Below are 16,427 nucleotides of genomic sequence, written 5' to 3'. Positions count from 1 at the left end.
ACATCAATCTTCCTCAAACAACTCCAGAAGAACTTCAAACAAGTTCAAATGATAAACAAGGAAGACAGGAAAAAGCAAACACCAAGTACCAACCTCTATGAAGTCGTATCTACCAGCTACGTCTCACCCGGAACCCGGGAGAAACAGGAAAACAATAGCCACTCCCTGTAAGCTTCACAGAACTACACAAGACTTGGATCGGTCTTCAAGATAAAGAAAAAGAACCCCTTCAGTCACTGAGCGCCAAGGTGAAAGCTCCCTGTGGGGCCCGCAATCAGAATTCTCTAGTTGATTAGAGTTTTGGGCAAAAAACTCCAAGGACTGCCAGAATAATGACCAAGACAACATCCTTTTCTCCAAAAAACCACTAACAACTAGGCTGAATACTTTCTTCAATCACTAATTCGATTCAGCTCTCCATACACACTGTATATGGGAAAAAAAAAAGGAGAAAAAAGGAAGAAGAAAGGAGCCCGCTATGATACCAATAAGGAAAACAGTCCATAAGAATGAGAGGACTGATTTAAAAAGTGTGAAAAAGGTTAGATATCAGCAGCAAAGAGAGAAGAGAGAAGAAGAAGAAGTCAGATGCAATAGGGTTTTAGAAGATGAGTTGTTCGAACATCACTCCCTTCCCTAATCTTTTCATTAAAAATAATTTACAATGTTTATGTATTTACAAGAAGGCCCTTAATTGGGTGATTAACTTAATTAAACATAAAACATAAAGAAACATAAAGGCCCATTAACAAAAGGAATAGAAGCATAAAGATATAAGAGCATACTATGAGCCATTCGGCCCATTCTTTCTACAAGGGGGAATTACAATAGTACCCCTATGATACTAAACAGAAATAAAATAAAAGACAAACAACCTATAAACAGCCTTTTAACACTCCCCCTCAAGTTCAGACATAGATGTCAATCATGCCCAACTTGTCACATAGATCATTATACTGCAAGTGATGTAACCCTTTTGTGATGATATCTGCAAGTTGATCTTCGGACCTAACATAGGGGGTGCACACTTCCCCTTTGACAACCTTTTCTCTGATAAAATGCTCGTCTACCTAAATGTGCTTGGTTCTATCATGCAGCACTGGGTTAGCAGCAATGTTTATGGCTGCCTTGTTATCACAATATAAAGTGATAGGTCCATCAACTGTAAACCCCAATTCCCAACTCACTCAACAAATTTTTTAGCCACATTATTTCAACCACTCCATGAGACATTGCTCTATATTCAGCTTTAGCACTAGACCTAGCCACCAAATTTTGCATTTTGCTTCTCCATGTGACTAGGTTTCCTCCCACAAAGGTACAGTAGCCGCTGATAGGCTTTCTATTATCCAGTGATCCTACCCAATCTACATCAGTATACACTTCAACCTTCAAGTGCCCATGCTTTTGGAACAATAAACCTGCACCTGGGAATTTCTTAAGATATCTGAGAATTCTTTCAACTGCTTCAAGGTGGGTGGTCTTAGGGACATGCATGAATTGACTAAGAACACCCATTGCATAAGCAATGCCTAGCCGAGTCATGGAGAGATATAGCAGTCTTCCTACAAGCCTCTGAAATTGCTTCACATCTTTGCTGAATTCACCTTCATAATCACTTAATTTGTGATTAGGATCAATAGGAGAATCAACGGGTTTCACTCCCAATTTTCCCGTATCCTATAACAGATCTAAGACATACTTTCTCTGAGAAATGAAGATACCCTTTTGTGAGCAGGCAACTTCAATTCCAATGAAGTATCTCAAAGGACCTAGATCTTTCACCTCAAAATGAGTAGCAATAAATCCGTTCAATTTTTGAATTTCATCTTTCCAATCACCAGTGATAACTATATCATCAATATACACTATTAGGGATGCAGTTTTCCCTTCCCCTCTTATCACAAACAATGTATGATCAGATTGACATTGCTTGTAGCCTTTTTGTTGTACGATTACCTGGAATATGTTGAACCAAGCTCTTGGTGATTGTTTCAGGCCATATAATGACTTCTTCAACCTGCATACCTTTTGTTCATTACCTTGAACCCGAAAACCAGGGGGTTGTACCATGTACACTTCTTCTTTAGGATCACCATTTAGAAATGCATTCTTGATATCCAATTGGTGAAGGTCCCAATAGAAGTTAGTAGCTAAAGAGAAAAGAACCCTAATGGAGCTCATCTTAGCAACTGGTGCAAAAGTTTTTGCATAATCCACCCCATACACTTGAGTGAACCCTTTTGCCACTAAGCGAGCTTTATACCGCTCCACTATGCCATCAGCCCTATGTTTTAATATAAATACCCATTTACATCCAACTAGTTCCTTCACCTCAGGAAGATCCACCAATTCCCATGTACAATTTTTATGTAATGCATTAATTTCTTCATTGCATATGTCCATTCAGGAACCGAGAGAGCAATAGGAAGGTCAAGATCTCAATACCAGAGGTATCAATAGCAATAGGATTAGAAATATCAATGGAAACTAAGGTACCTGGCTGGGTAGGATCCATCCCCAGAGAATTTGATGGCGTTGGTGGTACAACTTCTAAATTCTCCACAACTCTTGAACTTGGTTGGCATTTGTGACGGCGACAGAAAACACGGAAGGGAGGAGGATCGAGAAGAGGAGGGAGATGAATCTGAAGCAGAAGAGGAAGATGAACATGTTTTTCCTCATGCCTACACTCCCCCTGAGGAGAAATAGGAAAGAAAGGTTCACTCTCAAAAAAGGAGACATCCATAGAAACATGATATTTTCGAGAGACGGGATCAAAGCACCGGTACCCCTTCTGAGTTGTAGGGTACCCCAAAAGATGCAAGGAATAACACGAGGATCCAATTTCCCACGAGTGGTTGACAGGTTTTGGACAAAACAACGACTACCAAATACACGAAGAGGAATAGACAAAAGAGGAGCTTTAGGAAACAAAAGTTTATGTGGGGCTTTGTACTCTAGCCATCGAGAGGGCATGTGATTAATGAGATAAGTAGCACAAAGGATAGCTCCAAGCCAAAAACGTTTGGGGACATTTATATGAATCAATAATCTCCGAGCCATTTGAAGAAGGTGGGAGTTCTTTCTTTCAGCTACACCATTTTGTTGTGGTGTTCGGACAGAGGAGCTATGGCGGAGTGATCCGCGTAAAGCAAAGAACTCCGTGAGATCATTATGAAGGTATCTTTGGCATTATCGGATTGGAAGATTTGGAATTTTGGGTTGAAATTGGGTGAAGATCATTCTTTGGAAATCTTGGATAATTTTTAGTAATTCATCCCTAATTCGCATGGAATACACCCATGTGTACCTGGAGTAGTCATCAATAAAGGTAATAAAATACTTGTAGCCACTTCTAGATGTTACAGTAACTGGGCCCAAAACATCATAGTGAACAATATGGAAAAGAAATTCAGATTTATTATTCTTTGAAGAAAAATGAGTTCTACAATGTTTACTCAACTAACAAGTTTGACATATAACCTCTAACACTGGCACTGACTTAAACAACTCTAGGAACACAATCCTTAAGGAATCAAAGGATAAATAACCAAGACAATTGTGCCATAAATAAGCTTAACTCTTACTAGACTGAATCTTAGACTCTATGACTGCAACACCAGCCTTATTCTCCAACAAGTAGATACCATCCACCATATGTCCTCTACCAATCATCTTCCTTAAAGCCAAATCCTGAATCAAACAATAAGAAGGGAAGAAGGTTACTGAACAGTTTAATGAATTGGTGATACTACTAACAGAAAACAAATTAATAGGGAATTATGGAACATGTAAAACATTAGAAAGGGTAGAACCGAAAGGAAGAGAAATGGTTCCTTGACCAGCTATGGTAGAGAACGAATCATGTTGTACTGGGCAGAATTGTAACTAATTGCTAGAAATTGCAGTTTGTCCCTCTGCAATCTTTATCTATTGTAACTTAATTTCTCTATTTTTAATGAAAGTTTTTTGCTGATAAAAAAAAAGCATGAACCATCAGCCAATCTCACTTTGTCTCTTCCAGAGAAGATGATAGGTCTAAAAGTAAATAGATTTACCAGTCATATGTTTTGACACTACATAATCAATTATCCAAGGAGAGTCAGAGGAATGAGACGATACATGAAGAGTTGTAGCAGAATTATCTGATGTAGACACATATGAAGTTGATGGAGGAGGAGCATCTATCTGACGAATTGCCCTACCATAAAGTTCTAAATGGTCACAGAAGGAATTAATGATATCCTCCCTAGGGTCAGAACCAGAGGTGTATGTCTAAGTTGCAGTAGTAGTCAAGGGTTGGTTCTCTTGAGTAGCCATATTTGTTGTAGTGAGCTACCTTGCTGCCCTAACTTCTTATTCAGATCTGAACCCTGTTTCTTACTCAATTCCTGAGCCCATTTCAGCTTCCCATGAGGGTCCCAGCATGTGTCACAAGTGTGTTGAGACTTCTAGCAATGGGTGCAACATGATTTTTCTTTGTCATCCACCCTTTTTTGAGAGTCTCCCTTCTTAAAGGGATTTCCCCCACCTGTAACAACACTTCCTTTCGTTGCCGACACAACTGCATCTCCCCTAGAATTATTCATCAGATTTCTTCTAGTTTCCTCTAACTGTACTAGAGCATATACCTCTTGGACAGATGGGAGATCCTTGCTTCCAAGAATTTGTACTCTAATGGATTCATAGATAGGGTTCAAGCCAAAGAAGAAGGCAAAGACTCGCTGCTATAAAACAAGAGACTTATACGCTTTGGCATCTTCACCATAATTCCAATCTACACTCTGAAAGTGATCCAACTCCTTCCAGATGGAAAACAAGTCTGAGTAGTACACAAAGAGACTCCTCTCCCCCTGTTTACAAATAGAAGACTGCCTATAACTGATAGATTTTTGCATAGTGGCACAATTCAAAATAGGTTGACTTTGCTTGTTCCCAAATTTCATAAGGTGCTTCAGCCCACATAAAATTTCTTCTCACCTGAGGTTGCATAGACACTAAGAGCCATGACATTACCATGTTGTTTTTTTCCCTTGCAGTAATGTATAACCTAATCCCCTTCGACCATTCTAAGTAATTGAGACCATCAAGAGGTATATGACAGCCATAGGGAAAGATAAATCCATACCCCCACTCAGTCCATTCTGCATTGAGGAAACACCAAATGTAGCAGAATCTTCACTATTCATGATAACTGGTTCAGATCACACTCAAAAGAGTTCCAAAAAAAACTAGAAAAATACAGTCCAACCTGTTTCCCTTTCACACACTGTTATTTCTGGAAAAAAATGCACCAGGAAGCTAGATACAGCCACCTTTTAATTCAAACACAGTCCTTCAATAACCAAAAAAAAAAATGCTTTACTACTATTACGGCACCTAGAGGCCATCACCGACCTACAAACTAACCATCGTACTGCTGTCACAGCACACACAGTTCATCTCCGACCTACAAACACACCACAAAGCTGCTGTCATACCACATACAGGTCACCTCCGACCTACAACTACCACAAGGATCACTCGATCCTACAAAAAAGGAAGGTACAGGTGCTGATCACCTCACATCAGTTGATGGATCGCCTTGTTTTGGTTCTGTCCTGATTCACAATCAGGAAAAAAGATAAAAAGAAGGAAGAGAGAAGCTTCTAAGGTCAATCCAAAGATCTACCTTGGTTCTTCAGAGAAAAAATTCAGCAGCAAGTGAAGGGAGAAGACAAAAGAGTGCTTTCACGATCTCCTTTCAGATCAAATGGGCCTGCTCCGATACCATATTATCCAGAAGAGAAAGTGAAGAGAAGAGAGAAGAGAGAGGGAAGAGGAGAAAAGAGAGATCTGTGAGCAAAACTCAATGCTGGCGACACCAGCTTTTTTGGTATTTATATTAGGGCGACCATAACATAATATAAAAGAGGTGGAATTACAATAGTACCCCTGCGATACTAAACAGAAATTAAACAAAAGACAAACAGCCTATAAACAGCCTTTTAACATAGATGTTAATATATTTCCTAATATTTCCATGACATATTTTCATTTCCATGGGTACCAACACAAAATATTATTGGAACCAACATATTCAGTATATAGAATACAAGAGATGGTATTATAAATACCATAAGTTGGCAACAATATTGTAGACATGCATAGTAGCAGTTGAGCAGTATTATTGTCTGCCTAATGGTCATGATTTCCACTTTGATCTAGCTCAAACAAAAACAGAAAAACTATCTATTCCTTACAAACAGAAAACTAAATTCAAAAAATACACTTGGATGTCTGCCTTTAAACATCAGGTGTATTGCCAGCCATGAGTGGATCATCCCCAGAATTTTCCTTAGTACATCTTTTGAGTTCTGAGTTCCTTCAAATATTCAGTTATTTCTTTCACTCCACACTGCCCACTTAACAGCAGCGGGGATGATGCTCCATGCCACCTTTCCAACCTTACTAAGACCTCACAGTCATAGTCTATTAACCATAGTTTCATAGCTTTGTTTTATGATTTGGAAGAATATAATTTAAAACTGTGTACCTATGCTTCAATTATCACTCCGTAAAATATCATTCTATATTTTTGCATATTTTTACAATATGTCATTCATGATGTTTCCACCATATCTATAATTTTTACATTTCCAACATGTTTCCTATATTTTTATGACTGATATTTCTACGAACACTGATGTTTCAAACCTTGGTGTCAGATTTGTTTTAAAAACTTAGATATGTATCATGGATTACATTTATATTACATAGACATAGGTAAAAGCATTGACATATGACATGGGTACAACACTCAGATACCTGTACAAGACTAACTTATTGGTGTTGTACCTTGTAGAGAGACTAGGCCGAATGGACCCTAGTATCTTTTCTTGTAATATGTTATTTATTTATTTGTAACCTAATGGGCCTATCTTTATGGGCTTGTTATTTCTTTTTTGTAAGTTCTCTTTATGTTATTGCCTAGCTGGTTGCCCACTTAAAGGCATACTTGTAATTAACCTAATGATTGAAGTTTAACAAAAATATTAGAGAAGGGAGGGAAGAGACATTTCAAACTCTTCTTCTTCTTCTTCTTCCTTTGTGATGCTGTTCTCTACTTTTCTTCTTCTTCTCTAATTTTTACCGAGTTTATATCAGTTTTAGAGGATTGATTCACATCTGGGTATCAGAGCAGGTTTCTTTCTTCCTTTTTTCCTTTTTTTCCTCTTTTCCCATACACCCTTTGATTAAGAGAGTGTATGGAGAGATAGGTTCTCTATAGTTCAGAGGACCTTTTGCCGAGTTGGTAGAAGGTTTGGAGAGATGAAAAATCTGGCTGGAAACTACCAAGATGTGATGTTGTACTGTTTCTACCCAAAATCCTAGCCGATTAGAGATTTTCGAAGTTAAGGTAAAAGTGAAGCTTTGGGTGTGGCGCTCTGTGCTTGGGAGGTGTTTTTTGACTTCTAAAAGAGGGCGGTTCAGTTTTGGAAGAGATTGGGAAGCTCTGGTAGGAGCGGCTACATCTCTCTTTCTCCCCAACAACCGGGCACAGTGAAACCCTAGTTTTCAAGCATCTGGGTACTGGGTTGACTTTAAGTAAGTTTATAAAAACCAAACTTCTGGTTTTTTGAGTTTCGTTTGATTAATGGAGCAATGCGGAAGTGAGTTCAAGCAGGTGCCGGTTTCCGGGCTTGGCTCGATAGATTCCGTTTTGACTGGTGCATAGTTGTCAAGGCAACGCCTAGGCGACAAGGCACTCATGGGAGCTCGCCTGGCAGTCACCAAGCAGTTTTGTGCACTAGGTTATAAATTACTTTTATATTTTTAATTTTTTGACATTATAATTATAAAATAGGCATTATTAAACTAGAATATTCATTTTATGTGTTTATATACTAGTTTCTTTTTATCATTTTCTTATTTTGTTAGCATTTAATCAACACAAACAACTGTTGTATTGAACCCATGGTTCAAAGTATCGATACACCTCTATGTATTGGCAAAGGTGTATCGATACTTATAACGATACTCCCCCTATTTTTTTATTTCTTTGGTTTTCAATTTCATTTTTAAATATATATTATTTAAAAAAATGGGTTCCCAAAAACACCTATAAACAGGTATCGGGACCCCAAAGATACAATACAATACACCCGATACAAGGCATATCGTATTGAAATTTTGATCCTTGATGAAACCTCAAAAGTTTCAAAACCCGAACCAATAAGCAAGGGAAGAACTTAAAATTTTGTCTAATCAACACATTTTCTTCTTCCACCTTTTCTTTTCTTCTTTCCTATAACAAAAGTGGGGTTCAGCCCCTATATTTTTTGAATTTTCTTTCCTTTGTTCTTTTTCTTCTCATAAAATGTTGATTTTCTAGACTTAAACATGAAATTTATACTTTTCTTATGAAAATTATGAATAATTATTAAGGAAAAATGGTTATGAAACCTAGGGAACTACCCTAGTGTTAGACAGTTTTGTATGCCCTTACCTTCAATCTAATTTGATGTACTTTTGATATTTAGTGTAAATAAATAAAGTGCATGTTTGATTCATGTTGTATGGTATGATTCTATATAAGACCCTAAAACTGGACACTTAATGAGACTCGGTTAGTTTTGAATGTTCACAGCCATTGGATAAGTCTAGGAAGATTTATCCTGCCAAGGCTGATATTGGTGTGCCACCAAGTGTTGGGATGGCCTGTCTTGGCCACCAGGGTAAGACCCAAGGCACATGCAATATGGGATTACTCGAATCCTTGAATCGGACCAGATTTCCAGTATTGCCCTAGACCTTAGAGATAGATGGGCAAAACTGGAAAGTTACACCTGACCCCTAGACTCGATTATAATACTTCACTAAGTGTCGGATTGGGCTGTCTTTAATATGCCAATCAGTGAGATCCTTAGCGGGGGTCAAAACCTGGGCATGTTGGGGCAGTCTGAGAATTCATCTGAGTGGGTGATTGTAGTGACAGGATCAGCCCCTTTGTCGGACAAAGGTAATGATCGGGAATGCACTCTCTCTGATGGAAACCAAACTGCCAGCAGTTGATTTCAATCGTTGGAATTTTGTTTTTGCAAAATTTATATAATATGATATATATTTAAGTATGGTTTCAAAAATGTTTGCAAATGGTTTTAATTCCCGGGATCCATGTGAGTGGAGAGTGCAGCACTGTTCCTTGCAACCGAGGGAGAGATCCTCTCTTGTCGGGCAATGCTTGATCATTATGGGCTGAGAGGTTAAGTGTAAGGCCATTTAGGACAATACCTGATGGACTAATCTTGCACCTGCCCATAGTCCCTGGGTTTTTATAAGATGGCTTGGCCCAGGGACCACTTAATGCAAGTGTTGGGCCCATAGGGTCCATATGATGGGCTCAGGGGTTCACTGGGCTTCTTAGTGAATTCGGCTAGGCCTTGTAATAAAGGTTGGGCCGAACCCATGTGGCTGGTGTGTAGATCAATGCTTGGGTCCCACGCCATACAAAGAAGCCCAACTGGGCAGCAGATTGGAAACTAATTAAGCACTGATTATTTAATGGGCCAAAAGTCCATTTTGAACTGGGCTGATATGATCACCCACTTAAGGGGCGGATCTGAGATTAAGGTTAGCAAAAGGATTGGGCCTTTAACCTAATCCACTCTAGGAGACCAAATTCAAATCAAATTTGAATATGGTAATCTCCTGATAAGATCAAGAGTTATCTAACCTAATCTGCAGATAGGATTAAGATCATCCCCTATCAAGATGCTGATTTGGATTGGGATAACTCCCAATTAGGAGATTTCTTAATCAAGAAGAAAAGAGGAGAAACCCTAAGAGGAAAACAACAGAATTCGAACCTAGGGTTTTGAGCAAGAAATCATCTTGCGAATTGAGATAGGATCTCATACACATTCCAGAGAGAAGAAAAGCATTCTTCGCCATCTTCATCTTAGGAATTCTCCTCCAGCCACCGCCATTCTCTGAAAAGATTCGATCTTTGAAGAAAAGAAATCAAGAAATCAGTTCTTGATATCAAAGAACTAAAAAGGTTCGGTGCTCAGTGTTTCCAAAGGATTCTTTTGAAGGATCCAGTGTGTGGGACACACTCTGTTGGTTCCGTTCAACATATTGATGCATCATCTTCAGCAGGAGTGGATCTTGGTGTCCTCTATGGCCGTGAACACCAACTTTGGGAGATACTGCTTCTCTGGATCAGGTATAATTCCTCCCTTGTCTTTTGGTTCAGATCTGGTTCGATTATGGTTCAAGTAAGATCATTGAATATTGTATTCTAAATTTAGGGAATATGATTCCCAATTGGAAGAAGGTAGGAAAATTTTTGAAATTCGCCCACCCATTCCGCAACCTTTCTAGCGTCCATACGATGGATCCTACCATTCTTTCACCTAGGATATATGGTTTTACTTAAAAAAATCCATCGCCTAGGCGACAAGGCACCCCCTGTCGCTTAGCCTCGCCTTGGCGCCTTGAAAACTAGGGATTGGTGTGACCACAATTAAGCTAGATGGAACCAATTATCTTGCTTGGGCAGAGTCTATAAAGATTTATGTCTGTAGTAGAGGAAAATTACGATATCTCACAGGCAATAAGGTAAAACCCGAAGAAACAGACCCAGAATTTGAGAAATGGATGCAGGAGAACTATACAGTCATAGGATGGTTGGTCAACTCTATACAGCCTCATATAAGTCAGCACTATCTCTGGATGTCCTCGGCCAAGGAGATTTGGGACAGTGTCTGAAACCTATTCACAGAAGTTGAATGTGGCTAGAGCCTACAAGATGAAAAGTGATGTGAAGAACCTAAGACAAGGGAAGAAGAGTGTGGCAATCTATTATCTGTTAGTAGCTTAACTAAATCCATGAACTGTAGCATAACCTTCTTTCCCACTCGTTGTGTTTTTCAGGACCTGCAACCTCAGAGGATGATTGAGAGTGGCTACGAGATGAATGGAATATACTTGTTGGACACACCTGATAGAGTTCTTGGACCACCTCATGGAGTTGCTTTGGAGTCAGTTTTGTTAGTCTGTTGACAAAGTCATCTTATGTCACTTTCGGTTTGGTCCTTTGTCTTTTTCTGCTTCGAGTCATTTGTTTCCAGATATGTTTAAGGGAGTGTCATCATCAAGTCTTCATTGTGAGTCGTGTGAACTGGCAAAGCATTGTAGACAATCTTATTCAGTAAGCAATAAAAGATCTATTTTTCATTTTCATATTGTTCACTTTGATGTGTGGGGGCCATATCATTTGCCTACTATGGGGGGTTACAGGTACTTTATCCTTTTTATTGATAATTACTCCCGTTACACTTGGATTTATCTCATGAAATCCTGCGATGAAGTACCAACTATTGTGCAAAAATTTCATGAACTCATTCTTACCTAGTTTAACACCCGGATCAAAATATTCCATTCTGATAATGCTAAGGAGTATTTTGAGAAAACCCTCAACCTATCATGAAACTTTTGGGGTTATTCATCAAAGTTCTTGTTCCTACACTCCACAACAGAATGGAGTGGCGGAAAGGAAGAACAGGCATGTGGTTGAAGTGTCAGATCCATCCTTTTTGCATCCCATCTTCCTATAAAATTTTGAGGAGATGTTGTCCTTAGTGCTACCTTTTTGATTAACCGTATGCCTTCCCGGGTTCTTGGCTTCAAAACCCCCTTTAGCCTTCTCTTTCCGAATGAGGATCTCTTCTCTCTTCCTCTCTGTATTTTTTGGTGCACCTGCTATGTGCATGTTTACAGCCATCAAAGGCACAAATTTGAACCTAAGGCTCATAAATGTGTTTTTTTGGGATATGCCCCCACGCAGAAGGGATATTGTTGTTTTGATCCAGTTAGTGGCACTCGCATTGTATCTCGAGATGTCACATTTGCTGAGTCTACTCCTTTCTTTAGTATTCCTCCTGAGGGGGAGAAATCTGAGGAACCCTTTGCTATGTCTCCAACAGTTCCTCTTCCTGTTCCTTTTGAGTCATCTGATGAGGTGTCCACTTCTCCCACTGGACATACCTCTAGTATTCTTGCTCCTCCTCCATCTCATCCTCCTGTAATTCCTCTTCATCCTGTTCTCCAAAGGTGGTACCAGAAGCACAGATTCAGACATCGGCAAGTTGTTTCTACTCCTATAGAAGAGCCTCTTGCTCCTCCCATCATTACTGAGGCAATAGGTGAGCCTTCCTTTGACCCATCTACCTCTTTCCCAAACCTTGATCTTCCTATTGCTCTTCGCAAGGGCAAGCGGAAGTGTACGACCCATTGTATCTCCAAACACCTGTCTTATAGCCTTCTATCTCCTACCTACTACTCTTTTCTTGCTTCTATTTCTTCCCATGTGATACTCAGGTCTATACCAGAAGCCCTATCTAAACCTGAATGGAGGAATGCTATGATGGCTGAACTGGATGTTTTGCATAAGAACCATACCTGGGATATTGTTGACTTGTCAGAAGGGAAGGAACCAGTGGATTGTAAATGGGTATTTGCCATTAAATATCATTTTGATGGCTCTATTGAGAGGTTTAAGGCCAGGCTAATTGCTAAAGGCTACACTCAGATGTATGGTATTGACTATCTTGAGACCTTTGCTCCTAAGGCTAAGATGAACTCAGTCCGGGTTTTGTTGTCCCTAGTAGCTACTTTTGAATGGCCTCTCCACCAGTTTGATGTTAAAAATGCCTTCTTGAATGGAGATCTACATGAAGAGGTCTATATATCTTTGCCTCTGAGAGTGTATGGAAAGGAAATGCAAGGGAAGGTGTGTAAACTGCAGAAATCCATTTAGTCTCAAACAGTCTCCTCGGGTTTGGTTTGAGAGATTCAGGGCTACTCTTGTCTCATTTGGTTACACACAAACTCAATCTGACCATACCTTGTTCTTGAAAAGAAGTGGCTCTTTGGTGACCTTTTTGATAGTTTATGTTGATGATATTGTGGTCACGGGTAATGACACCCAAGAGGTCAGTAAACTCAAAAGGTTTCTTAACTCTGAATTTGAGATCAAAGATTTAGAAGATCTCCGATATTTTTTGGGCATTGAAGTTGCCAGATCTAAGGATGGTATCTTCATTTCTCAGCGCAAATATGTCCTTGACCTCCTTGTTGAGACTAGTAAACTTGGTGCTAAACCACCCTCCACTCCTATTGATCCCAATCATAAGCTTTCTACTATAGATGGTGAATTTTTATCTGATAGGGAAGTGTTTCAGAGTGATTGAGAAGTTGTTATATCTCTACATGACTCGACCGGACATTTCCTATGCAATGAGTGCTATTAGTCAATTTATGCATTCTCGCAGAGATACTCATTTAGCTGCTACAAAAAGAGTTTTGTGTTACTTGAAAGGTACTCCAGAGAAAGGCATTCTATTTGCCAAACATGAACACATGAAACTAGAAGCATACACTAATGCTGATTGGGCAGGTTGTATTGATGATAGGTGATCCACCTCGGGTTATTGTGCTTTGGTGGCAAGGAACATTGTTTCATGGAGGAGTAAGAAATAGTCTATAGTTGCCAAATGATGTTCTAATGTGAAGCCAATGATGTTCTAATGTGACAGCCACGCAGCTATCAACATGGCACATAATCTTGTTCGACGTGATAGAACTAAGCACATTGAGGTTGATAGACATTTTATACGGGAAAGAGTTTCCTCGGGAGAAGTTTGCTTGCCATTCATCGCCTCAGAAAAACAGTTGACTGATATTTTGACCAAGGGAGTTCCAAGAGGGAAGCTGACACACTATATAAGCAAGTTGGGCATGATTGACATCTATGCTCAGCTTGAGGGGGAGTATAGTGAGACTAGGCCGAATGGGCCCTAGTATCTTTTCTTGTAATATGTTATTTATTTATTTGTTAGCTTATGGGCCTATCTTTAGGGGCCTGTTATTTCTTTTTTGTAAGTTCTCTTTATGTTACTGCCAAGCTGGCCGCCCACTTAAGGGCATACTTGTAATTAACCTAATGCTTGAAGTTTAACAAAAGGATTAGAGAAGGAAGGGAAGAGACATTTCGAACTCTTCTTCTTCCTTTGTGTTGTTGTTCTCTACTTTTCTTCTTCTTTCTTCGCTAATTTTTACCAAGTTTATATCAGTTTTAGAGTACTGATTCACATCTTACCTGATATAAGCATATTAGATGGGATATTCATTCTCAGTTCTAGGACCATAGGAAATTGAGAGTTGTATCCTATTTCCAATACTTGTGTCCATTTCAGTATCTCTATTTAAGCATCATAAGTCAAACTTTAGAAGACTGAAAATAGGATCTACGCATTCCACAAGAGCAATTTAATTTTTACCTTATGTTTAATAAACATTATGTTTTATAAATAATGGAGTAATTGTTGAAAAAACTACCAAACATAGATAAAAATATAATATTTATAATAATTGCATTGAGTTATTAAGAATCATAATTCATTAGCAAATTTTATACTAAGGACTAGAGGTACTTTAGTCAGGTATGACAATTTGAAAAATTAAAGAATTTCATGAAGTGTCAAGTTTGTAACCAATGTATTTGACATGAGTAAAGGCCACATTTCCATTTCATAGATTACGAAAACAGAAGCATGCAACAACCTTCTCTAAGGTTCAAACAGTAAGAGGAAGGTGACAATCAGTTGTTTATCACAAATAGCATAAGAATAGAATATACAACTATGCAAATAAAGAATAATATAGAAAGAACATATTGGCCAAGAAAAACAAATAAGAAAACAATTGAGAGCCCAATTAGACAAGCAGCATAGAGGAACAAAAAACAGATCAAAATCAGCAATGTAATTTGGACATAGATTGTTTTCATTTAAAATTCTTTTATGAAAAGCTACTAGTTAGATAGTGTCTTAACATGGAATGGCTGAAGAAGGATTTTAGGGTCACTTGGCAGCATAGGTATACTTCAAGACAGATTAAACAGCTGGCTAGAGAGTTAGATGCGACCTGAAGTTGAATTTTTTTTATAAATAAGTGAAAATTTTATTAAGGAAGCATCAATAAACATGAGATAGTACATGCAACCCAAGGAAAGGTACAAGATGCACCCCCAAAGGTAATAGCAATGTTTCTGAATCTATTGGGGGCGAACCAGCGAATGATGTAATTTAATTGTACAAGGATTAGGTCACTGAGGCTAGCCTAATCTATGTAGTTATCATTGTACATGTTTTCAATTTTAATGAGCATACTTAACAGTTACCACTAAAAGAATCCTAAGTTCTATCAACTTCTTCATTACACAAATCATGGTCAAAATATGACTGCAATAATCACATTGGATCAAGTTGAAATGCATGCATTCACATTGTGCAAATACATAAATATTAATTGTTTCGTTAGGTAATTTACCTTTGAGTGTTTGTGCTTTATAAATTCTTCCTTGTTATTTTAGGTTCTTAGTTTTTCCGATTGAAGGCATCAAAATTCATATATTAAAGCATTGCAAATCTTATAACCTTTTGCAGCAGGACTTATTCATATCTTGCAAGGATCAAAAGGATGCATGTACACACAACTCCATGCCATTAGTTTCTAAACTTATGGCATGCAGTGTTGCTGTTCACTATTAATAATCACCTAAACCATACTAAAAGGTTTCTCCCCAAATGTAACAACTTTAATTTCTTAATTTCAGATTATTTTCTCTATTTCTTTTAACATAACCTAACCCAATAGTTCAGGCTAGTTTCTCAAGACAGTACCTTAAACTGTGTCATCCCTACTACATCATGTTCAAGTAAGACTGATTAAAGAGAACAAACACAAAAGTACCTGCACACACAATCCTCAGAACACATAGTACTGCAATTTGTGCATCCCATATCAGCATCTGCATCATCACGCTTCTTCTTAATTAGGTAGACATCTTTTTACAGTCAAGGATAGTACCACGGTAGAACCATTCAGTCCAAAAGACAAGAAATGAAAACACACTTATTGAAGGTAAAAAGCCTCAGAAACAACAGAATTGAAAAGTTGTAATAGGCTCCAATATCTGTTTTGATGATTGCACATATAGGATACTACGCCTGATGTGAACATATGGAGTTGGCTCCATTTTATTCTCCATTAAATCCTTCCAAATAGTATCAATTTTGAATTCCTCCTCGACATATGGTAGGGGTAAGCGAGAGAAAATTTCCTAAAGAGATTAAAGAATAATGTTAGCAAGTAGTAGAATGCTACAACTCAAAATAATATGTGCAGTGACTATAATAATTGGGATTGATTATGCTTTATAACATTCATTCTACATGCGCAAGAGTCATAATATCTAACCATTTAACAGGAAAAAGGGAAAAAAGGTAAGTAAACCGGTAATATTTCTTTTATATATTTTTAATTAGTAGGAAGGACAAAAAACGTTCCAAATGTTCCATAGCATGAGGACCATTTGT

The 16,427-nt window shown here is 38.3% G+C and overlaps 1 protein-coding gene across 3 annotated transcripts in view; it reads right to left on the bottom strand.

The window, feature by feature from the left end:
- SDG4 (SET domain group 4) overlaps positions 1–16,427 on the bottom strand; it is a 63,126-nt gene that overhangs the window by 23,675 nt on the left and 23,024 nt on the right. For all 3 annotated transcript variants that reach the window (XM_010270160.3, XM_010270159.3, XM_010270158.3), the window contains 2 exons: positions 16,054–16,171; positions 15,802–15,895 (listed from right to left, as the gene is read on the bottom strand). In XM_010270160.3, coding sequence (XP_010268462.1) covers positions 15,802–15,895; positions 16,054–16,171 — 212 coding nt within the window. The remainder of the gene's footprint in view (positions 1–15,801; positions 15,896–16,053; positions 16,172–16,427) is intronic.

This window comes from Nelumbo nucifera, chromosome 8 (genome assembly GCF_055504915.1).
Source record: "Nelumbo nucifera cultivar China Antique chromosome 8, China Antique-T2T, whole genome shotgun sequence".
NCBI classification, from domain to species: domain Eukaryota; kingdom Viridiplantae; phylum Streptophyta; class Magnoliopsida; order Proteales; family Nelumbonaceae; genus Nelumbo; species Nelumbo nucifera.
This window is presented reverse-complemented; position numbering and strand designations above follow the sequence as displayed.